Here is a 26,331-nt window from a genome sequence, read left to right as displayed (position 1 = left end):
ACTTGACAGTCCTTTCACAATAGCTCTTGGCCCACCCCACACTACTTTATTCCTTTCACTACTGCACCTGGGCCACCCCAGGCTATTTACTACTCCTTAATCTCATCTAGATCTTTTCACCGTCCCTTTTTGTATATAAGCATCAGTCTCACCCTTATTAAGTCGTGGATTCACTAGGAATCTCTCCTCACTATCGGTCTTATGATAAACTTTGTCACTTTGAATGGAAGAAGGTTTGAGTGCTTGAAATCATTCCAGGCGGATGCTGCCCTGTACCCTGACATTTCTGGGTTCCCAGCAACCCCAAACCTCATCACATGTTGGTGGCCCACAGTCAGATCAGAACTCCAATCTAAGTTTCAAGTACAGGGCACTTTCCACTACACCACCAGAATTTTAGACCAGTTAAATGGCTCGTATAGAGGAAACAGCTCATATGTGTTGGAGCCAGGATTCAAAATCAGATTTCCTCATTCCAAGTATGGTTTTCTCTTGGCTACACCACACTGGTAGATTAAAGTCAGGCTGCACAATGTGCTGCATTATGGTAGAATCACCCAGTGCTTAGCAGAGTAGCTGGCATACAGTAGGTGCTTGAATAAATGTTGATTAATCATGGGTCCAAGACCAGATCTCTTAGATCAAATAGGTCTGGCACTTTAATGGTTATCTTATGTAAAGGTAATCAAATCAAGGCAAAAACTGGATATCATAGATATCATTTAAAGGAAGGCTGAGATACCACTTTAATAGCTAATAATAATAGCTAATATTTATATGGCATTGTGCTAAGTCCTTTACATTTATTATCTCATTTGGTCCTTATAATAATCCTGGGAGGTAGGTGTTATTATTATCCCAATTTTTTTTTTTAGGCAATTGAGTTTAAATGACTTGCCCAGGTCACACAGCTAGTAAGTGTCAAGTGTTTGGTCTGAAGCCGGATTTGAATTCAGGTCCTCCTGACTTCAGTGCTGGTGCTCTATCCACTGCTCCACCTAGCTGCCCCCATTATTATCCCATTTTATAAGAGGACAGAGGTTGTGACTTGCTCAGGTTGGAATTGTGTCTGAGGTTAGAAATGACCTCAGGTCTTCTTGACCCCGGGCCCTAGACTCTATTCACCATACCACTTAGCTGTCCCTTTATTAAAAAAATAAAAAAACCCCCAACCCCAAATAGTTCATGTATTTACAAAAGGGGAGATCTTCCAAAACAATCAAATAAGTATGTCAGTTAGAAGTAGTACCTGCTTTCTGACATCAAAATACTTGAGAGTCCTAATAATAAATAATAGATTCTTGATTTTCTGTAGCATCAACATAAATGCAATTGTATGATCTTAAAAGGTATTCTCATCAAGTCCAGTTGATTGTCATACAAGATGATTGTCATACAATAAATGAATTAAAGATTTCATCTAGTGTCAATAAGTTTTACTGAATTGTTTTTCTATTGTTCCTCTTTCTTTCTATTAATTTTTATTTTAAATAACGGATAGCTCTCTGTAAAGGAATAGGGAGATGGATACAAAAGGAAATACAAGTGTCATAAAGGCAAAAATCATCAATAAAATCAATTTTTTTTAGGGGCAGCTAGGTGGCGAGAACCAGCTCTGGAGTCAGAAGGACCTGAGTTCAAATTTTACCTCAGACACTTGACACTTACTGGCTGTGTGAACCTGGGCAAGTCACTTAACTCCAATTGCCTCCCCCCCCAAAAAAAAATCTATTTTTTAATTTTTATTTTAGGCAATTGGGGTTAAGTGACTTGCCCAGGGTCACACAGCCAGTAAGTGTCATAAATTTTGGGGGGACATTTTATGACTGTCATTTTTTTTGGCAATTGGGGTTAAGTGACTTGCCCAGGGTCACACAGCTAGTAAGTGTCAAGTATTTGGTTTGAGCTCACATTTGAACTCAGATCCTTCTGACTTCAGGGCTGGTGCTCTATCCACTGTACCGCCTAGCTGCCCCAAAAATCTATTTTTTAAAAAAGACTTTATCTAAGATATACATGTCCAGAAAGGGCAGTGGGCCAGTCATTTATTAACAACCAAGGTTAACAGATGAGTAGATGAGGTATTGCACAGATACACATAAAATATTAATAGGGCTACAAAAAGGGCAAGAGTGCATTGGATAGGTCATCTCTGAAGGACTGATGGAAATACACCTATGTATTATCTGAGTTTGAAGGTTTGTGTGGTTGAATGTGAAAAGGAGTGGTGCTTACTTCCTCCTCTAAAACTCACCCTTGGAATGTGGGTGTTTCCAGCCTGGTTTAGAGACTCCCTTTCTCCTCCCCCAGGGCCTGACATAATCTCCAGGCACTGCCCTGGATTGTGCCCCAAGAGAGATAATTCTCTGCATATATGTGTAGGGAGGCAGGAAACAAGGTGCAATCAATGGTGACTGGCTTGGTTTTGCTTAAAAGCAAAAACCTCAGACTCAATTTTGCCAACTTGGGATATTTATTAAAATGAATAAATTACTATCAGAGTCAATATCAGTCTCAAGATTTCATTTAAATTCAAAAATATTTTAAATTTAACAAATGTAACTTTTGACCACATACAAAAACCAGTTACATTTCTCTATACATAAAAAAAGAAGTTAAGATTAATCATACTTTATCTGGAATAATCCAGAGTTAGAATATTAATTAAATCAGGAATTATAAACAAATTTAAAGAACAGGGAAAATTTTGGATTAGCTAAGCACCCTCTCAGACAGAAAGGGAGAGGGAACCAGTTGAAAGCACTTCACCACTAGTCTGTGGTAAGGGGAAAGTTCCTAACTGATCAGATAAGCTTGGCTCTCAGCTCTCCCCACTGGCCTTGGTAGTAAATGTAGGCAGCGCTGCCCACAGAGGATCCTAATTATTCTCAACACCAGCCACAGTCAGCTAGACTATTTCCTCAGGGTCCTGTTTCTTTTCTTCCTCACCTCTCCCTTGCCCAACTCCCATCAAGTCTCCTTCTCAGACTCTCTCCTCCCAGATCTTTGTGTCCATGCACATACAGACTCTCAGGAGAGTCTCTCAGTAATACTAGTCTGTTTGAAACACCATCTCCCAAGTGGCTAGGCTCTGAGAATCCTTTTCTCTGCCTGCAGAGAAATCAGTCTCCCAAAACCTTTCTCCAAGAAAGACAGACAAGAATTGCCTAGGATAAAATGATATGTGAGTTTTGATCTGGGCTGGTAGAGGGAATGCCTGTCACCGTGTGATTGATCATATATCTAAGTATCTAAGAAGAGAGAGAACCTAATGGAAGGAAGGAAAAAAACATTTATTAGTGCCTACTGTGTTAAGCACTTTACAAATACTATCTCACTTGGTCCTCACAACAACCCTGGAAAGTAGGTACTATTAATATCCCTATTTTACAGTTGAGGAAACTGAGGCAGACATAGGTTAAGTGACTTGTCCATATTCACATGGCTACTGTCTAAGTCTGAATTTTAATTCAGGTCTTCCTGACTCTATGCCTAATGCTCTATTCACTGTGCCAACTAGATGCCTCTAATGGTCTCCAGCCTAAGGGTATGTTTGGTATATTGACTGGAATTTCCTGTTAGTCCACTGGGATACTTCTTCCTTAGAGACTGCTAAAGAAACATTAACAGATTTTAAATATTTTTTAGGTTATATGATCATTATTACCATTCAGCTCAAATCAATTCAATTCGTATTTATTAAAAACCAATTATATGCCAGACTTCCACAAAATTCTATTCTAATGCCTCATCATGGCATGGAGACAAACTTAATGAGGTACAAGCTCCAACAGGTTCTGCCACATAGGTAGGTGGCACAGTGAATAGAGTGCTGGACCTCAGGAAAATCTGAGTTTGAATCCAGACTCAGACTCTTACTAGCTGTGTGAACCTGGGCAAGTCATTTAACTACCATCTGCCTCAATTTCCCCATCTGTAAAATGAGGATCATAATAGCACTTACTTCCCAAGGTTGGTGTGAGAATAAAATGAGATAATATTTGCAAAGTGCCTTCTAAACCTTAAAGTACTATAAAATGCTCCTTCTCTTTCTTCTTCCCACGTTAGAAAAGATCTCAGTACAGTCCCAGGCAATGAACTGAGTATTCTTTAGAAGGCCCCTAACTAAATATGGAAAGGCCTTTTACTAGTAGGATGGCCACTTGATATGTTTGGTAACCCACAAACAAAGAAAAGTAAAAATATCCTTCAGTCTTGCATGGGCCTTTCTGTTTCTGTAATGAAAAAAGAGTCACAAGGTGCTAAACAGGGCAAATATGAAACAACATCACAAAATATGAAACTGATTATATTTTAACAAATAGGGAATTGTTATGATAAAAATATGTAATAAAGAAAAGCTGAGGCACATGTCTGAGCATAATCAATTTATCAGCAAGGCTAGCAATCGCCAAAAAAAGGATCCAAGATTTCCCCAGTCATCAAGGATCCATCCGACATACATCCATCTTTTATACATCTGTTATATAAGGTACCAGAAGTAGTAAAGTGATGCAAACCGAACTAAGATTGTGATTGGTCACACAGAGATGAAAATCAGGTTTTGCTTGACAATGAAGAGGGAAGATTTCTAAAATCCAGGGCAATAGGGAAAAACACAGTTGACTTGTATCCCCCTGGAAAGTCTTAGGTAGATAAACATCCTATGACCAGGTTGACTCATCTGCCCTTTCCCCCTCTTCCCTTCCAAAAACTTACAGATTTTGAGTCTTTGTGGTTAGGTTGTACCCCACAGGAACAGGGAAGTTAAACTCTTAAACTCTATCACTGAAGCCTATACAATCAAATCCAAATCCAATCCAAAAGTACTGATACACTGATTAGATGCAATTCTCAATTGTAATCAATAATTAGTAAATAATATGAAATAAAGTGGAGTATCAAATTTCAATTTCAGAGAATGATTATTACTATTGTGGAAATAATTTCTGAATTATCTATTTATGCAAATCAGAAAGCTATCTAGTTAGAAGAAATAGAGTGGAAGAAGAGGGAGATTGGGAGAAGCCTCCCAAACAGCATTTGAACTAGGTCTTCTTGAAGGAAGCCAAGGCTTCTAAGAGTCAAGGAAGGAAAACATTCTGGTCATGGGAGACAGCCAGTACAAAAGGCATCAAGATAGGAGATAGTGCATTGATTGAGTGAGAGGAACACTGAGTAATCCAGTATGAATGGACCATGGATTCTTGGAGGAGAAGAATATGTAAGAAGACTGGAAATACAGGAATTGGCTGGTTGTGAAGAACTTTAAAAACTAAAGAAAGACATTTGCATTTGAACCTAGAGGTAATAGGCAGTTATTGGAGTTTTGAGAAACCAGCATATTTGTAGGAAGTTGGGAAGAACCCAGTAGATAATGAGATTCTTAAGATTAGAGAAAAAGTAGGGATGATAGTGGGAGAAAGCTAGGAAGTGATAAGATCAAGGATCTTTGCTTCAGTGAAGGTCCAGTTTAGATTAGACAAAATAATTTTAAAGTGGATCTAGTCAACACAATTTTGCAATTTCCTTCAACTCATTTATAATTACGTGGAGGCAAAGGAGGCAGTTGGTAGAACTAATCCAAGAATGGGGTACTGTAAGGTGTGCTCATAAACAGGACAAAAAAGCAAGGAATTCAAAGGTTGAGTTGAACTGGTTCACCAAGGGATTTTGATTTGGAAGACAGTGTTGCCAGTATACATAAAGCCTTGGGAAAATACTTAAGGGCACAAAGAGATCAAAGAAAGGAAAAAAATATGTATAGGGAATCTAGGTGGATGGGGCAGCTAGGTGGTGCAGTGGATAGAGTGCCAGGTCTGGAGTCAGGAAGATTCATCTTTCTGAGTTCAAATCTGGCCTCAGACACGAGCTGTGTGACCCTGGGCAGGTCACTTCACCCTGTTTCCTTCAGTTGCCTCATCTGTAAAATGAGCTTGAGAAGGAAATGGCCGATCACTCCAGCATCTCTGCCAAGAAAACACCAAATGGGATCATGAAGAGTCAGACACGACTGACAAGACAATGAAGAACACAAAAATATCTTATAGCAGCTCTTTTCATGGTAGCAAAGAACTGGAATCTTAAGAGGTTCCCATCAATTGGTAAATGGCTAAACAAATTATTATATGTGAATGTAGTGGAATTCTATTGTGCCATAAGAAATGATGAAAGGGATGGTTTCAGTGAAACCTGGGAATGCCTGTAAGATCTGATATGGAGTGAAGCAATGAGAATAGGGAGAAGCATTTATACAGTAACAGCAACATCTTAAAAAAATCTTTGAAAGATTTAAGAACTCTCGTGAGTGTGATGACCAAAATGATTCCAAAGCTAGCATGCTATTCACCTTCTGACAGAGGGATGACAGACTCAGGGTGCAAAATGAGACATATATTTTTTATATAGGATCAATGAGGGGAATTATTTTACTTGACTATGCATATATTTTATAAGGGTTTTCCCTCCTGATGGTTGGAGGTGTGTGCATGGGGGTAGGGAGAGGAGAAAATAAATTTACATTCATTGAAAAGAATAAAATTTAATTAAAAAAAAAGAAAATACTGAGGGTTGGGGGTAATGAAGACACAGAACATGGTTAGGAGATCATAAAGAACAGGAAAAGATGGAATGATAAAAGATGAAGGAATTTCAAGCTTCATGAACATGGACATGGAGCATCTGTAGATGATGGCAAGATCAAAGGTCTAACCATCCCATGTGATGAACTGGATGTGGATGAGTTGAAGATGATGAAATGGAGTAGAGGACAGGTCATGGAAAATGAAGAGATTAAGCAAGTGAGAAATTAGAATATTTGAGCGAACATTGACAGTGATGATGAAGTCCCCTAGTGATGAGGGCAGGAGCTGAGATAGAGAGGAAAATTTTGAGCCAGCAATAAACTCATTGAGAAAAGACAGAAGACATTCTAGGGATTGTTGGGTAACTACTAAATACCGGGTGGGCGGGCAGAGAAAGGAGAGAGAGAGGGAGAGAGAGAGACAGGTTTAAGATGAAAGGAAGTTCATCAGTTCTGAGATGGGCATTCCAGAGAGACCAAAGGAAGGAGTGCAGTAGGGGTATGGCTGAGGTGGATAAGTAGACTGCTAGGGTCAGGAAAGGAGAGCTGTTCTTTGGCTATTGGAGGTTCAGTATTAAATAGGATAGAGAAAGCTAGTTTAAAAAAAAAGAGAATTGGAATATGTGGGCCATTGGGGAAATAGTATAGGGTAGAATATCAGTGGATAGGGAGTGCTTTCTAAGGAAGGAAGGTTCTTAGATGTTTCAAATACATTCCTTGAAGTCCCAGCTTCATGGTAGGGGGTATGCTGTGTCTGTGAGATCTTGGGAAACATGTATCATGGAAGGCACAGGCAGTAGACAGCATATGCCAGGAATCCAGAAGCTTAGTCAGGAGGAAGAAGATGGCATGTCTCAGGACCAGTTGAGATCAGAAACCACAAATGGCATGCTGGAATGATGTCTTCCAACATAGCTCACCAAAATATGAATAAATAGGAGTAAAAAAAGTTGGGTGTGTAGGTTTATCAAGCTATGAGTGATAAGTCAAAGATGTAATGGATTCAAGAATATGGGATATTGATAAATTATGGGATCCACACTGAGGGAAGAAAGTGAGGCCAGATAACTGAGTATAGGCAGGGACTACATATCATAGTGAGTGTGAAGGAACAGCTTTAGGAGGAATGAGGCAGAGGCTGGAAGAGATGGAAGGGATGGAAGGAGAGGAGGTTATGATCAGAGAGTAGAATTTTAGAGTGCAGTATATCTTAGAAATAATTGTAATTGGAGGTGATGGTGAAATCCATCTCTGAGTGGCTGAGGAAGAATAAGCTTGTAGGTCATGGGTGGTTAAAGAGACTGATGAAATGAGAAGCCAGGCTGTTAAAGGTCATATCGATGTGCACCTTGAAGAATGTGAGGGTGAGAGGATGACGATGTGCCAGACTCTGAAGTGCTTGAAAAAAGGGAGAAGGATCAGGAGGCAGGTATAAGACTCAGGTGAGGACCAGGTCAGGGTAATAAAGACATAAGGAGTGAACACTGAAGGAGAGGTTGCTGAGTGATGATAGCAGAGGGAAAGTCAGGAAGTGGCAGCAGGGGGCAAGGAGCAAGACTTTTTTTTTTTAACATTTGTCATAACAGAATCACTTGTCTTCATTTCAACATAGCTTCATAACGTGTTGTTATTTCTAACTTTACATCTTATTCTGTGCTCATGACATTTTAGGTTGGCTGATTCCTGATAATATCTGGGGAGACACCTTAAATCCTCTATGTAGATTTTTTTCTCTTTAATACAAAAATGTCAGGGGCAACTAGGTAGTGCAGTGGATACTGTTCCTTGCAGTCAGGAGGACCTGAGTTTGAATCTGGTCTCAGACAGATAACACTAACTAGCTCTGTGACCCTGGGCAAGTCACTTAACCCCAACTGCCTCACCAAAAAGCAAAATGAAATAAAATAAAATAAAATAAAATAAAATAAAAATGTCTGCCTTTTTTGTTTAACCTGAATGTTTTGTGTTTTGCCTGATTTTTGCCTCAGTCACTCCTTGTCCTAGATCGTAGGCTCCACTCTTATGGCCTTTAATCCTTGTTCACCTCCTACAGAAGGTATATTAATAGTAGGACACCTATCTTCTGGAATTACAGTTATGGAAGTAGAGGCTGGAATGTCTTTTGCTTGTCTGGTAGAAAATATGTAATGTAAAATCTTGAAGTAGATGAAGGAAAACTTAACTTTCTAAGTGTATGCATCATAAATAATTTTTTGGCCTGGATTTTAAAACTAATATGCAATCTCCTCAGCCAAAAAGAGTAAGAAAGAAAAGCCCTATTCCTGTCCTAGTTTGTCCATCATAAATTATTTGAGTTGTTAAAATACAGCTAGCTTATCATTACTCTGTAATGTCTATAATAACTACTAATGTTGCCCATACAAAGATTACGATGAAGTCCACTGTCATCAGTGATGGAAATACAATCTTATTCGGTTGTGCTGAGCCTGGGAACGTACCATGATATCCTCTGGAAATGAGCCAATATAAGTTGCTTTTACAGTTCTGAAGAAAAAAGATAGGGTAGATAATCCTGGAATGACCTCATTGTCTCTTGGGTCTCAGGAGGTCTCTTCGGACAAGATCCTAAGACTACCATGCATAACGTAATCTTGAACAGCCTGACAAATACGGGCGAAAAAATTCAGGCTTTCATTTAAAATATTTTAAAAAAGGATCAATGAGCTATATGTCTATTTGCTCTCTTTCAATAGGTCATGAATTCTGGTATATATATTTGTGTTTGTATTCATATAGAGAACCACAGCAGTGTAATGGATAAAGGGCTTGCCTTAGAGTCTGAAAAGTGTAGGTTCAAATCCTGCCACAGATATCCACCCCTTCTTATCAATAAACTCCAGTGGCTTTCTATTAACCCCAGAATCAAATGCAAAATACTTATGCATCTGAAGCCCTTCATATTCTAGGGGGCCCTCTGCCCCTTATCTTTTCCATCTTCTTACACCTTATGCCCCACTATGTACTTTTCAATCCAGTGACATTGGCTTCCTTGTTGTTCCACAAACAAGACATTTCATCTCTCCACTCTAGGATTTTCTCTGGCTGTCCCCCATGCCTGAAATACTCTCCCTCTTCATCTCCATCTTCCCTGGTTTCCTTCAAGCCCCAACTAAACTCTCATCTTCTACTGGAAGCCTTCCCCAATCCCTCTTAATTCTACTACCGTCCCTCAGTTAGTTATTTTCAGTTTATACTGTATATCACTTGCCTACTATATTGTTGTTTGTATATTGACTCCCCCATTAGATTGTGAACACCTTGAGGGCAGGGCTTATCTTTTGCCTCTTTTTGTACCCCCAGTTTTTAGTACAGTGCCTGGAACATAGAAGGCAATTAATAAATGTATATTGTCTAACTGATTTATGACAATGGGAAAGTCACTTAACTTCTAGTTGTCACAGGCAACTCTCTAAAACTTTGTTACTGACAAATTGCAGAGGGGCTTTGATGGAAGGAATTTCCTACAATGAGGAAATCACAGGAGCAAACTGAACCTTTCCCTCCCCCTCCCTTTCCCTCGTCCCCCATACATATAAAATGGAATTGCATCTTATTCAAGATTTAAGTTCAGAAGTCAGTACAAGAGGCAAAAATTATATTCCAATCAAGATGACCATTTCTCTGCAGTAGGTATCTAATGTGAAAAGCCTCTGGAATGCTGGAACAATGTAGGTGAGGAGCAATACAGGTAAAGGAGGTTATTCAACTGAATCTGTAATTTTGGGATAAGGGTTGAATGTAAAGATTGAGTCCCTTGGACTAGGGCCCCCTACAGGGGGTGTACCAGGTGCAATAGTAGAAGTGAGTATTGAAATACTATAGCAACAGAAGTAGAGAGCAGAGGGGAGAAGGCAAACATATATGGAATCTGGCACACATCTGAATCCGAGGAGGCAAGTAGGCTCAGGGACCAGAATGATCATAAAGTTAGATTCCTGAAGCTGAGATTCACCAATCAAAGAAATTCAGAAACTGGGGCAAAGTGAGAACATTGCATATAGATGTGGGCTTTCCTAAATTGGTTCTAAGGAGGAAATGGAATAGGTATGAACATGTAAGGTGCACTGAGCCTCCCTTAAAGCTAATGCACAGATATAAAGATTCAGGCAAAGTTATACTGGGGCTCATTCAAGCCCAAGCAAAATTGTGAACAAGAACACTGAAATCAAGCAAAAAAAAAAAAGGGTCATCTGTTCTCGTTCAGCAAGCTCAGAGGGGCTTTCAGATTTACTCCAGAATATATCTTCTCACTCTGTTAACTTAATAAAACAGGACATCCAGATGGGGAAAGTATAAGACACCGCCTACCTAAAGCACAGGTTAACAGTGGGGGCAAGTAAAAGCTTATAAAAATGAATGCCTTCTGATAAAATAGAATGCTACTACTAAAGCTAGTGATGTGCTTAGCTGGACTGAGTCCCTTTTACTATTCACGCACAACTAAGGGGAATCCAATTTTATGACGGGTTAGTCAGTATTTTCATAGGATAGTTGTTTTAGTACTTCTGCTTTGTATGTATTCACTGTTAATGTGAAAAGCCTCTGGCATGCTGGAAAATGGAGGTAAAGGAGGTCATTAAACCATATCTGTAATTTTGGGGTCAAAGTTGAATGTAAGGGTGGAGTCCCTTGGATTAGGATATCAAGTCGAGACCCCTTCAGGGGTCTAAGATCAAGGATCTGGAGCCACTTAGGGTGAGGTTTATTATGCGAATGATGTTAGGAAGTTGATGAGCAGTCAAGGTTGGTAGGAGTAATTGAAATTTCTAGGTGACTTAGCCAAGATCACAGAGAGGGTCAGAGTAGGATATAGGGCTTCTTTTTTTCTTTAAAGAACTTTATTGATATCATTTGTCTTTCCTTAACCTTCATTTCACAATAGAACTCCTTCCTCTCCTTCTTAGACCCATCCATTATAAGAAAGAGGAAAAACTAAGGGGAAAATACAGCTCTACAAAATGAAACAATAAATCAATAAAGATCAACATTATAGGCAAGTAAGTGGCTCAATAGACAAGAGTGGAAGACTTGCAGTCAAGAAGACCTGAGGTCAAATTCTGCTTCACACACTAGCTGTGTGACCCTGGGCAAGTCACTTAAACCTTAGCCTCAGTTGACCCACCTGTAAAAGGGAGATGATAATAATAGCGCCTACCTATAATAATAGCAAAAAGGGGTTGAGATATCTATGAACTGCTTTTCAAAACTTAAAGCACTATATAAAAGCTATTATTATGATGATGAAGTATTCCATAGACCTCATCCCTCACCTGTATAAAGAAAGACAGGAAGTGCTTTCTCACATCTTTGGGACCAAAGTTAGCAGGACTCCTCTATTCACAAACTAAGCCTCTAGCAATATCCCATCCGATATACCACATGCCTCCCTTCTACCACCCAGAGTGCCTACTATGAATGAGGCACATAGCCTAGGGAGGTACTATGACTCAGCATTAACAGAATTTAGAGTCAGGAAATTTGCATTTAAATCCTGGTTTTGCCACTTACTTGCTCTATGACCATGAACATCTGTGAAATGGTGGTAATACTATTTATACTGCCTATTTCATAGGGTAGTTGCTAGGAAAATGCTTTAAAATACTATGTAAATATGGGCTAATAATGATCATAAATAATAATAGCAATTCAACTGAATTGGTACTCTTAGTCAAACTTCTAGCAGTTTTTGTCTCCTTTTAATTGGCACCCCCTACAGGTAACCTCAGAAAAATCTTGCAAAGTACAAAAGTTATAATTACAGAATCAATGGATTGTAGGTGTTCTCTGCCCTAAGAAAGCACTACATTTGACAGTCTGAACTTTCAAAATCAATAAATTACAGGGTGATTATTTGTATAACCAAAGGATTCTTTGAGCTACAAAAAGAATTTACTGCAGCGAACCTTTAGAGAAGGAGCTCTCTGGAAGCTTTAAAAAATCTTAATAGACAAAAATTCAATTTATGCAAGACTTTTGAGGAAGGCACATCTGTAGTCAGGTCCAATTCTCTCCACTCCATGCACATGGGGATATATATGGTGAATAATGAAGCTCAGTCCTTCCTGCCCAGATACAACAGGGCTCCGCGGCCATGCTATGCCCAGGGGTTCCATGATCTTTGTAGAATGAGAAAAAGGCATTGTCTAGGGTGCATCCAGAACAGAGCTGTTACATAATCTCTAATAAAGGAAAATAAAACTATCTATTCTCAAAGCCAACAGCTCTGGTATTCATGGTTGAGAATGTCGGGCTGTTTTTGCCAGATATGAGGCAAGTCTCCAGGCCCTGCTTTGACTGGGGGTGGATGGGAGGATTTGGGGAACATTAAGTCATAGGGCTATACTTCAGAGAACTTAAGAGGTCATATAACCCAACCACCAATTTATATACATCTGAATCACAGCAGGCAGATGGATCTTTATCCTATTTTAAGAGATCTCATAGGACAAAAATTTCATAACTTCCCACAATAACCTGTTCTAGGAACCAACAACCCTGATGTGCCTATTCTAAAACTCTCTTTCTGTTTGTACTCATTTCTTCCATTTGGGTTTCTGAAGCCACATCATTTGAATATTTTGTTTTTCTTTTGTATACTCTCTTCACAGATTTCTACTTTCATTGGGGGTGGTTTCCCACATCCTAGGTCTGTCTTGTACTTACTACATGCTGATACTACCATTTTCATGTGAATAACTGTAAATTAGCTGAGAGTTGGCATAGTAGCTTGGGAACTAAGTATCAGTGAAGCCAATGCTTTCTTTCTGATATATAAGAATGAGATACTGAATCTTAACTACACAGCTATTAGAAAATGTTTGGGACCAAACTTAAAGCTAGTTTAGATTGATATAGATTTTACTGCAATTATACAAAAGAGGACATTAAAACATTGCTTGAGAACTTTTTTTTTAAACCAAAGTCCTAAGAGAAATGTCTTGCTTTCTTTGAAGAAAGGCAATATTTTAGTCCCCAGAGTTCTCTGAGGGTTCAAGCAGTTTTATCTAGATAGGTTGCTTAATTTCCCCAGGCCTCAGTTTCCTCATCTATAAAATGAAGGTATTGAATGAGATGAACCTTGAGGTCCCTTTTGCCTCTAGGACTATGAACCCATGAAAAAGTTGACTGACTAATAAGAGGGCCCAACCCAAGCTTCACTTGGTCATTGTTTGGGTTTTGATGGCTCCCAGTGAGTGTAAATAGCAATTGTTTCTGTTCTGGCCAGAAACTCTGAGGGTCTTCCCCTCCCAGACTGATTTCTTTTGTCAAGGCAAACTAGGCTATCTTTCGCTTCAATCCTTACCTAGCTTTTAATCACTGAATAGGTGTTGCCTCAGACAAATTGAGACCTGGGAAAGACTTTAGCTTGCGAAGACCAAGGTCTCCCACTGCATCCAGGGCCATCACCATTCATCTTGATCTATGTCAGGCCACTGGATTCAGATGACTCTGGAGGAGAAAGTGAGTCTGATGCCTTTGCACAGCTCTGCCTTGCTTAAATCCAATTCACTTGCAAGTCAAGATCTTACCCTCCTGAGGCATTGGTTCTTTTCAAGAACAAAGGACAAACAACAATGAACCTATGATTTCTGACAGGTTCTTCTACCCAAAGATTGTTTGGAAGGCAAATTGTGCTTTCTGCTCTGGAATTAATAGAGTAATCAATCAGTGAACATTAAGCAAGTACTATATGCCAGGTGCAATGGACAAAGTGCTTGGCCTGGAGTCAGGAAGACTCAACTTTGTGAGTTCAAATCTGTCCTCAGACATTTACTAGCTGTGTGACCCTGTTTGTTGCAGTCTGTGAAAGGAGTTGGAGAAGGAAATGCAAGCCACTCTAGTAACTCTGCCAAGAAAACACCAAATGGTGTCATGAAGAGTTGGACACGACTGAAAAATGACTTAACAACAACAGGCTAGGCACTGTGCTAAGCACACTGGGGATACAAAGAGAAGCAAAAGACAGTTGCTGCCTCCAAAATGCTTACAATCTAATGGGAGAGACAACATGCAAATAAATATATACAAAGCAAGCCAAATACAGGATTAACAGGAAATAATTAACAGAAGGAAGGTACTAGAATTAAAAGGTATTGGGAAAGGCTTCATGATTTCCAATTTTCTCAGTCTGCTGATCATTTATTTCTCCACTAAATTTTTTTTTTTTTTACTAGCTAAGGGCAAAAACCAATACATCAAACAGACAAGTCCTTCCTATTTAAAACTCTTTATTGGGCTGAAGGAACAATTAGCATTCTTCCTGGTACACACTAAATTACCTCATGTTCACTGGATGCCTGCTAATGTACTCAATTTAGCCCATCAAAACCATAACAAACAACAAATATCCACCTCAAGACTTGATTTAACACAAAGATTTTTATCTGTTGTACTTTTCCTTTGTGAGACTTTTCATGATGACAGAGCATATGTGAAAAACAATATTCAGTCATGGAAGATAAATCACCACCAAACCAGAAGGTATACAGTATTATAAAGTGAAACACAAACTGATAAATTGGACTATGATTTTCACAACTGACTGTAATAACTTTTCATTTCTAACCTATTGAGCTCACAAAGAAATGAAACAATGAAGTGGGAGAATTTGTCTACAGAGAAGCCATGTGACTTTCTGGGGAGGAAGGCCATGCCCAAGTTGTAACTACTTATCTCACTTCCCCATACTAAGCTTTTGATAAATACCTGTACCATACATCTTTATATTTAACTGTATCATTTCTTGTGTAGTTCTCCAATTGATTTGGGTGTTGTTTCTAGTTCTGGGGATACTCTTTGAAGGCAGGATTCATGTCATAGTCCATAGTGCAGAGCATTTTGTAGATGCTAAATACTTAATAAAAAGATCTGATATTTGGACAGAATTTTAATTTTGCAAATCACTTTAAATTTATCACCTCATTTTATCGTCAAAACAACCCTGGGAAGGTAGGTGCTATTATAGTCCCTGTTTTACAGCTGAGGAAACTGAGGCTGAGAGAGATTAAATGACTTGCCAGGGTCACAAAGCTAGTAAGTGTCTGAGACCAAATTTGACTCCAATCACCCTATCCACTCTTTCTCCTCCACGTCACAAACAAATAGTGTGGTACAGTGGAAAAGATCAAGGATTTTGGTTCAAATCCTGATGCTTAATACCTGTGACACAATAAAATCTTGGGGCCCCCCTGGGCTTCAGTTTCTTCACCTGTAAAATGAGGAAATTGGCCTCTATAAATTGGAAATTTGGCCTATCAGATTCCTTCTAGCTCTAAATATATGACACCATGATGTATCACTAGTCTACTATGGTACCTCAGTAAACAATCTCAGTTTGCTTCACTACAAAAGGGAAAAATCCAGAAAACAGAGTCAACCTTCAGACCCTCAGAACTGAGGGCCTTCTCTCCCAAACTCCTATTTCTACTCTTGCTGGGTATGTTCAGCTGCCACTTGCCTTGAAGGATTTCTTGTCTGAATTGTTTCCATTCCTCCCTCCCACCTGAGTCTTTTTATAGACAGTGAAAGCTAACAACTACATTATGTGTAAGAACTGGCATCCACTCAATTAGGGAGTGCAGGAATCATCCTGGGCTCTCAAGGACGCTTTCTAGTGAAATGAAGCACATATTATGAAGTCATAGAGCTCACTCTATGGATTATCACCTGAGGGGTTTGTGGAATCACATTTTCCCAACTGATGTGAAAAGGAAAATCAATTAATTTTTAACTAATGCCAATCAACTGCTCTGCTAGTGAGTGAAGGTAAAAAAGAAAAAAAGAAAAAAAAATCAACATTTCCATCAGTTGGGCTGATGGTAAGTGATAAATTTGTTTTACATTTTGACGTGTTTCCATAGGTAAGCTTGCTTTCTTTGGTCATGTAGAATTCCTACAAGCATTGACTAGTATGTCATTCATTTTATCTCTGAATCTTAAACTGTCTCCTATGGTTATCTAATCTAAGTACTTCATACAGGCATTAGTTTGTTTCCCTATCTTGATAGTGATCAAAGCTTGTATTTCTTTTGTAGTCTCCCTTTCCCCCCTCCCCACTGCCTCAATGGTGACTAGCATAAATACAGAATACGCCCTACAATGACCTCTTTCCACTTCAACACACACCAGCAGGATTACACCAGAGACCTCTCTCCTAGAATACCATTTCTAGGATCCTGAACACTGCCATTCCATTCTCTAACCATAACCTTCAATCCTCAGTCCTTCACTCACTTTTTACCTTCAACAAGATCTTTCGGGCTTTTATCTAGCCCTATTCACCCCATTCTATCTCCCCATTTCTGTCTTTATTTGCCTCCATGCTTAGCCCATGATCTGCCGCTTTTTATGTTTCACAAATCACCACCCTAGAATTACTTGCTTCGCTGATCTTCCATTATTCTTTATCTGCTAATCCTAATTCTAACTAACCTCAACTCTCCAGTTTCTCAATAAAAATTCTCAGGTTATTGAGCATAACTGTGGACAAATCACAAAATCAAGCAGATTTTACTCTCTATAAATTTATTATGCGTAAGACTCAGCTGACTAATCATTTCCCCTACTGTGACTGTTCCAAAGCTTTTCTTCTCTCCACCACCATTTGAACCCCTCACTCCCTACCCTTATAGTAGATAACTTGGTCTCCTATTTCACTGAGATCGACACTCTCCAATGGGAGTTTGATTACCACCGCCTACTCTCTCTCCTCCATTTTTCAAAACTTCTCAGCATCACTGTATATACTCTCTCTTCCTTTTTCTGGCCACAGAAGAGGTATTCCTATTCCTCACTAAGGTGAATCCTGATATTCCATTCCATTCTTCCATCTCCAGGGCCTCATTACAGCAGGCACCCCCATTCTCATGTATATTGAGTATCTAAGTGGCACAGTATATAGAGAGCTGGGTATGAAGTCAGGAAGACCTGAGTTTAAATCCATCCTTAGACACTTACTGGCTATGTGACCTTGGGCAAAGTGACTTGCCCAAGTCACTTAACCTCTTTCTGCCTCAGTTTCCTCAACTGTAAAATGGGACTAAAAATGGCACTTATCTTCCAGTATTGTAGTGAAGATCAGATAAAACAATCATTTTAAAGTACTTAGCACATTCCTGGCACGTGGTGGGCTACCACCACCGTCGTCATTGTCATCATCATCACCATCATCAATCATCTCCTTTTCTACCGGTTTCTTTCCAAACAGGCTCAGGCCTCTCTAATCCTAGAGTAGGAGCCTTCCATTGACCCTTCTATGCCATTCAGCTACTTTCCCATCTCTTTTCTTTCCTTCATTGCTACACGTCTTTCAAAACCTGTCTATGCTTGGTATTTCTGCTTCCTCACTATCCACTCTCTCCTTAGCTATTTGCAACTATACTGCTAGTGGGATGGAGAAGACATGACTTCTTTCTCTTGGAGGTTGGACAATATTGTCCACATTGTACCTCCTGGTGTCATAAGGTGCAGGTTGGGTGTGGCAACCAGGCAGCCTCATGAAAAGAGGGACTTGAATCAACACACCTGTTGCTGGTGGACTAGTTATCTATACATTGGCATGGTTTCACAGTCTCTCAATGTTTCTATAAATTATTAACAAGGCAGCTGGAGGATCAAAATGCTACTGCCTAGGAAAAAATGGGCAGGAGCCTGGTTTAAATTAGAACCATTGGGTTAGTGCTGAAAGTGACCTTATTGATCAATCAGTCCAACCTCCTCATTTTATAGATGATGAAACCAAGGTCTAGATAGATTAAGTGGTTTGCTCAAAGTCACTCATGGAGTAAGTGTTCACATCATTAGAACCATTTTTGAAAGTCTTAAGATTTATCATGAATCAAAGAGAAATATTCAATACAGGAAGCAGTTTGGCATGCCAAGCCTACTGAGAAAATGCAGTCCCAAGGATGAAACTATTAGAAAATGGAGTTAGGGTGTCAGATTAGGAACCAATATTCTAGCAAACCCTGAAGAGAAAAAAAATAATAGTAAGGAAAGGTGAAATTCTGGGAATAAGAATATAAATGTATGTAAGAACAGCTCTTACCTCTTTGCTCTGTCCTTCTCATCTTCATCCATTAGATTTTCTACACAGTTTTTCCTAAAGAAAAGAATACAGGGTTAACAAATTGCTTTTAGAACTTTCTTATACATAATTGTGGTCTTAGTTTTAATCACTTTGGTGCTATCTTACTCCATACTTTTAGAGCAGGGGCTTTTAACCTCTACACCTTTAGCTATCTAGTGATGGACTCCTTTCTCAAAATAGAGTTTGAAAATGAATAAAACCAAATATTTAGGATTACCAAGCAAATAAATTATATTGAAATAAAGTCATCAAAATATTTTTCAAAAACAAGCTTATAGACCCCAGGCTAATAAACCTTGCTTCATTCCTTCTACTAGTAACAATTTTAAAACCAGAATTTATGTACTGCAAGGCTTTTTTTTTTTTTGCACAGAGGTTGATCCCCATGAAACTCCAGAGTCCCCTAGCATTGACCCATTGTTTACTGAGCACCTAACTCTGCACATGGCACTTAGCTAGGCACTGTGGAAAATGCAAAGAAATATCCCTCATGGAGCTTCTGTCTAACCAGAGAATTTAAAACAATTCAATAAGCACTCATTCGGTCTCTACTCTGACAAAACCCAATTTTAGATACTGAGGACAGAAATTTGTTGTTGTTTAGTCATGTCCAACTCTTCCTGATTCCATGGACCATACTGTCCATGGAGTTTTCTTGGCATAGACCATACTGTCCATGAAGTTTTCTTGGCATGGACCATACTGTCCATGGAGTTTTTTTGGTACAGATACTGGAGCATTTTGCCATTTTCTTCTCCAGTGGATTAAGGCAAACAGAGGTTAAGTGACTTGCTCAGGGTCACACAGCTAGTAAGTGTCTGAGGCTGGATCTGAACTCAGGTCTTCCAGACTCCATGCCCAGTGCTCAATCCACTAAGCCACCCAGCTACCTAAGGATAAAAATACAAAATGAAAAACAGTCTATGTTCTTAAGGGGTTGACTTTTGATTAGAAGGATACAAGTGTAAGTGAATATAAGATAATTTATGGTGGGAAAAAACCCAACACTGACAAATGTAAAGGGAAGAGCAGGAAAAGCTCCTTATAGGAGGGGATACATGAGTTGACCCATGAAAGGAGATAGGGATTCTAAGGAAGTGGGGAGGCAGTTCATTCCAAGAATGAGGCCTTTGGGCATGGAAACAAGAAATGGAATGCTGAGTTCAGGGAATAGCAAGTGGGTCCATTTGGCAGGAATGTCAAGTTCATCAAGGCAGGCTAAGAAAAAATTAGTCTGGAAAAGTAGGTTGGAAACCAGCTTGTAAAGGATTTTCTATTCCGAGTTGAGGAGTTTACACTTTATCTTAGAAGTAATAGAGAGTAGCTAAAGATCTTTGATCAAGGGAGCCAAGCTTGTCCTTTAGGAATATTGTTTGGGCAATCATGTGGTGGGGAGACTAGAGATAAGAGGAATTAAAAGCAGGAAGACCAATTAGGAGGTTGCAGCAATACCATATTTCACCACATAATCATTGCTACCATATAATCATCACACCGTTTTTTCAGTCCAAAAATTGGTTTATAACCTTTCATTGCATAACCGTCACATGGCATAATTCTGTTCATCATGCCCCTTAAAAGGTAAACAGAGCAGCAATGTATTCGCCAGTGGCATATGGATACTTATTTATCTCTTGAGCATTATGAGCACAAGCCTAGAATTCTCAGTGCATGGCACCAACTTGTGTGGTTTGTTTAGAGCGCTGCAATACAGTATTGTCACTCACTCAATCCAATGAAGAGCCATAGGCACAAGGAGAGAGAGGGAAGGTAGACGCAGGGGCTATGAGTAAGTCATGTGATATGGTAAGGCTTGTATCTTCCCAATATTAATGTATATTCATGAGTATTCTGTGCACCCTAATCTTGTACCAAAGACAGTTTAGTAATAAATGACTTTTTAGTAATGTTGGCATGATTTTTTAAGCACATAATAGATGCTCCACAGGTTTTGGCAAAAAATTTGCCATAAAATTTGTGATGATTATGCAGTGAAATATAGTAGTTCACGTAAGAACTCATGAGAACCTAAACTAGGGTGTGATGAGGGTGGACTCAACTTGGCAATGGATTGGATTTGGGAAAAAGGGAAGTCTCAATGGTGATTCAAAGTTGTGAACCTGGTGGATTGGAAGGATGGTGGTAGCCTCAATAAAAATAGGGAATTTTGAAGAAAGGGTGGGTTTAGTGGAGAAGAAAAATTCTCTGACTGTATTTGTGGCTAGATGGTACAGTGGATAGAGCCCTGGATTAGAAGTCAGGAAGACCCGAGTTCAGGTTTGAACTCAAGATGCTTACAAGCTATGTGACTCTGTGCAAGTTACTTGACATCTGTCTCAGTTTTCACATCTGTAAATTGGGGATAGTAATTGCACCTACTTCCCAGGATTGGTGGAGGCTAAAATGAGATAATGTTTGTAAAGCACTTTGCAAACTTTTAAGTGCTATATAAATATAATGATAGTTTACTATCATTATTGTTGTTGTTATTATAATATATTATTTATATTATTCCTATGATCCTAAGCGTTGGTAAAGAGAAGCTCTTTTCCTGTCCCTAAGACATCATGTATGTATAACAATTATACCAATGAGAGTAGATTCTAGAGAACCATGAGTCTATAGTTTTTCCCCTCTGAGGTTGAAAGTGACATTAAAAGAAGGAAATGTATTCTGGGGTCTGGAGGGTATGTGGACTAAGGTGAGAAATTGAAAAAAAAAAACCAAACCAAAACCAAATTAAAAAAAAAAAAGGCATGCTGTGCTAAGTATATGCTAATCACCAAGGAAAAGACAGGACATACTATCTGCATCTGTGACTTTCTACTTCTAGGGAGCTGGATTGAGGAACGAAAGCCTGAGATTAATATCTGCAATGCTTTCGGTGGCTGATGTGCCAAGCAGCAGAGGTTTCAATCCTGCCCTTATTGTACAAGTATTTCTGGAATGATGTCTCCTATCACAATAAAAACACAATTACCTGGAAACAAGTTCATTTTCTTTGGCTCCTTCTGCTCCCCCATTTGATCAACTTCAATAATTCTATAATTCTCTCTTTCCTTTCTTTTCCTTGGAGCAGCTCCTGAAGTCTCATCCTCTCTAGAGAGTCTTCCCTAGCTAGGAAGTCAGTCATTCAGTCAACAGCATTTATTAATTATCTACCCAGTGGCTAGTGTAGTACGAGGCAGGACCCTTAGCTGATTTAGTGGGAGGCAAATCCCCTCCGATGCTGGGAGGGAAGACAATGGTTGAAATACAATTAATGGGAAGAATAAATCACTGTTGTCCTTATTGTGTCTATTATAGAAAAGCATAACAGGTTTGGGGGTGGGGAAGGCAGCATGGCAAAGTGGAAAGAATGCTGGTTTTGAAGCAAGAGAACATACATTTAAATTTCTGTTCTGCCAGTCACTATTTCTGGGAAAGTAACTAAACAACAAATCTGGGCCTCAGTTTCCTCATTTGTAAAATGAGAGAGTTAGAACTGATGATAAAGACCTGCTCCACCTCTAAATCAATGATCCTATGATCCTCCCCAAAGCCCTGAAAATGTTTACTTTGAAAATTAGAAATCTGAAACAAAAGCAACTTCAAAAACACCTTTCTACAATGACTAGGCTTATACCCCAAAGACATCAAAGAAAGAGGAAAACAACCCATACATACAAAAATATTTATAGCAACGTTTTTTGTGGTGGTAAAGAACTAAAAACTAGGGGACCACCCATTAAATGGGAAATGGCTGAACAAATTATGGTATATTGACGTAATCTTATATTACAGTGAGGTGAGAAATGAGGAAAGGAACAGCTTCAGAGAAACCTGGGAAGATTTGTATGAACTGATACAGAGTGAAGTAAGGAGAACAATTTATACAGCAAGATTGTGAAAACAAACAACTTTAAAAGATATAAGAGCTCTGGTCCACACAATTACTAGCCATGATTCCATAAGACTGATGACAAACAGCTATTGGTCTCCTGACAAAGAAGCAGATGAATTCAGAATGCAGATTTAGACATGTTTTTGGAGGTGGCCAATGCAGGAAATTGTTTTGCTTCACTATGCATATTTGTTATGAGGGTTTTGTTTTTCTTTTTTCAATGGTGGGGGAAAGTGGGAAGGAAAGAAAATAGATTTTTGTTAATTGAAAAAAATTATGGTTAAGGGGGAAAAAACCCTATAGCTATGGTTTTGTATGGAACCCTTTTCAGTATCATTTTATCCTAGAATGTGGAGCTCAATGAATAAGTTCAAATTTGGGATGTACATAGAAATCCTTGAATGAAGAAACAAAAACAAAAACATCTTTCTCTCAAGCATTTTATTTTTATTCTTCATGTACGACATGATACAGACATAACTGATTCAAGTGGAAGGGAAAGGATTTAAACAGATTTAAACAGATTTAAACACCATTCAATCCCTACTCTGCCATTTACTGTCTGTGGGTAAGTCACTCAACATCTGTGGGCCTCAGTTTCCTCATCTGTAAAATGAGAATAGGAATAAATAAGGTCTATTCCATCTCTAAAATATATGATCCTACATGGAATAGCCCTAAAATATTAATTTTAGAAAAGTCTAAAACAGTAACTTCACTTCAAAAAAGAAATCTTTCTCCTAAGCACTTCATTTTTACTTCTAGTATCACGTGATATAGAGACACAGCTTTGATTCAAAGTGGGAAGCTGAAGAGTTCTACAGACATAACCCCCAATTAAGTAAATTCCTCATTCAGGAAATGGCAAAGCCTACTCTGTGATAGATTCACAAGAAGATCTTGCTCAGCAATTGAGCGTTGTACAGTAATTAAAACGGGGGTTAACACATCTGCAAATAGGCATGTGTTTAATGCCTTCCACATGGAGACTGTTCAGAGCTTCATGAAATGAAAAATGTGGTGTTATGTTCATTTAATGATGCAGCAGTACATGGGCCTGAGCTTCCAAAGCTCTTGGTGAATGAACTATCCCAAACAGGTGCATAAGGCATAATGCACCTCTGATAACGGGCAATTTAGAGCAAAACAATGGTTGGATTCCTTGTTCAGACTAATGGCTTGAAGTTCTGAAATCCTCATTTGATGATCAGTTCTATCATACTGAACTTAGGGACTTTGAGCAAATCATTTATGGTCCACTATGGCTATGCAGTAGGAAGGCTTCTTGTGTGTCTGTAGGGGTTTTTTGGGTCCCTAGACGTATTTCCTTACATTTGTCTTCACTAAACTTCAACTTGCTTTTGATGGACCTATTCTCTAATATCTAAGTCACTTTGAATTATCTTCCTTACTATTCAAGAATATGTGATGATTTAAGATTCTCTGTTGTTCTGCTGAAACTCAGAGATGAAATATAAGAGAGGACAGCCTTACAGGTTCCCTCCTTATGATAAAGGGTAGGGCAGCACTAGAGTTACCCATCTCTATACATGCTGAATCATTTGGGTACAGGGGCTTCTGCCAGGGCTCTTGGGGCACACACATATTTGAAGAAACAGCTCGCATGCTGTATATCTCTCATCTCTGGATTTCTTCAATCCCCTAGTCACCAATTAAAGGTAAGCATTTTATGTTTAGTAATTCTGTATTATATTGTCAGATCTCTTACAGTTTTTTTTAAGAGTGTAACATTTCATATCTGTAACATTTCATGTATGATCAATCTTCTTTCTCTTCTATTATGTATATAGAAATATCTTTTATTTGTTCAGAAACGAGTGTCTGCATTTTGGTCATTGCTTTTAAAAAAGAAGTGAAGATATACACAAAGGTCTGGAGAACAATTCCTGGGATCAAAGGGGTGGAAGACAGGTCTTAGAAGTAGAGGTTAAAGGATTGTTTATCCTAGAGAATGCACATCAACAGGTGACTTAATTACTGTTTTTAATTATGTGAAAAGTTTTGGGTTTTTTTTTAAAATAAGGAGGACTTAGAGCAATTGTGTTTGATGTCTGCTGAATACTACACAAGAGGAAATGGGCTTAAATAAAAAAACAAGAGAGATTCTGGTGGACGTAAAGAAGAATGCCTTTATTGTCAGAGCCACTAACCTCTGGCACAGATTATTAAGGGAACTGTACAGTTTTCATATCTGGAGATCTTTAAAAAAAGACCAGTGAACCAACCATCTGTCTGAGACACCTTATTTGCCTGCTAAAGATGACCTCTCAATGTCTTAATGAGATGGGCTAATAGTGGATAGAGTGCTGGACCTGAAGTTAGGAAGAACTGAGGTCAAGTCCTCTCTTAGTCTCAGTTTCCTCATCTGTAAAATGAAGACAATAATAGCACCTACATCACAGGATTGTTATGAAGATAAAATGAAATAATGCATATAAAGCACTTTGTAAATAAATCTTAAACCACTATTAAAATGTTGGCTATCATTATTAATAATTACATATCATTATTAATAATAATTAGTGAAAAAAACACTAGATTTGGGATCAGAGAGCTTGTGTTTGGGTTCTTGTTCTGCTACTTACCACCTACATGACTTTGGGCAAGTCACTTAACTTCTCTGGTCCTCAGTTTCTTCATCTGTAAATAGAGGGCTTGGGAGGGGACTAGATTATCTTTAAAGTCCCTTCCAACTCTAACATTCTAGGATTCTCTTTCAGTTCTATGTTTCTATTATCTGTTTTGGCATGTAAACCTGTTGATGAGTTTGAAAAACCTTAATCATCTTCTCATGTATTAAAAGTAATGACTGATTATTGAGTGCCAATAAGCACTCAAGAAATACTAGACAAACAATACTAATTACAAAGTGAGAACAAAGGATGAAGTTGAAGGGACATTCAGAGACAGGAAGAAAATTCTGGACCAATATGATAGTTATTGGTTGGTGGAATGTGTGATGTCACCAACACTACTCCAAAGGAAGGATAGGAGGAAACTCTTGAGGAAAAAGCAAAATGAGTCATCTTTTTTCCACTTTCTACAAATTTAGGATTTGTAGCTTAATACAATTATGAATAAGTGAGACATAACCATATAATGAAGGTTTCAGAAATTACAGACTTTCTGGAAAAATATAGGAATGTATTCTTCTAAATACTTCAAATTAAATACTCATCAAAATTCAATAATCAATGAAATGAAAATGTTTAATGTGTATATCTCTATGCATATGTTTTTTGTTGGTATTGTGGAAAAAGAAGTCTGAAGCAAAATTTTAAAAATCTGGGTTTCGATCTACCCTTGCTACAAAGTATCTGTATACAGCTTTAATCACCCCGATCCAGTTTACCTCAGTTTCCTCATCTGTAAAATGAGCTGGAGAAGGAAATGGCAAACCACTCCAGTATCTTTACCAAAAAAATCCCAAGGGGGGTCATAGAGAGTCAGACATGAGTGAAATGGTCGAATAGCAACAAAGCATGATGTTGTCTTGGGCCTTGTCACCATTCTAGACTTTTCTACCTCTAAAAGCTTTAACTTTGAACTTCTGCTCTGACCACAGTCTTCTTACCATCCACTCCCTTCCCACATCTTCCTAAGTATAGAATCCACTCTTCACCCTCACTATAGTACATAGTTCTTCCATCCTTCTTAGTTTAAAAGATAATTTTGACCTCATCTGCCTCTCTACCAAAGCCTGGACTCCATTTCAATGATCAATTTAAATTCCTT

General features: G+C 38.6%; 1 protein-coding gene across 1 annotated transcript in view; it reads right to left on the bottom strand.

Annotated features, from left to right (window-relative positions):
- NPAS2 (neuronal PAS domain protein 2) overlaps window positions 1-26,331 on the bottom strand; it is a 242,957-nt gene that overhangs the window by 93,899 nt on the left and 122,727 nt on the right. Inside the window, exon 2 of the mRNA XM_020992942.2 lies at window positions 18,651-18,704. Coding sequence (XP_020848601.1) covers window positions 18,651-18,704 — 54 coding nt within the window. The remainder of the gene's footprint in view (window positions 1-18,650; window positions 18,705-26,331) is intronic.

The sequence above is a fragment of the Phascolarctos cinereus genome, unplaced genomic scaffold (genome assembly GCF_003287225.1).
Source record: "Phascolarctos cinereus isolate Bilbo 61053 unplaced genomic scaffold, phaCin_HiC Scaffold_726;HRSCAF=1367, whole genome shotgun sequence".
In the NCBI taxonomy this organism is placed as follows: Eukaryota; Metazoa; Chordata; class Mammalia; order Diprotodontia; family Phascolarctidae; genus Phascolarctos; species Phascolarctos cinereus.
The sequence above is the reverse complement of the archived record's forward strand: the minus strand, read 5'-3'. Positions and strand labels throughout refer to the sequence as shown.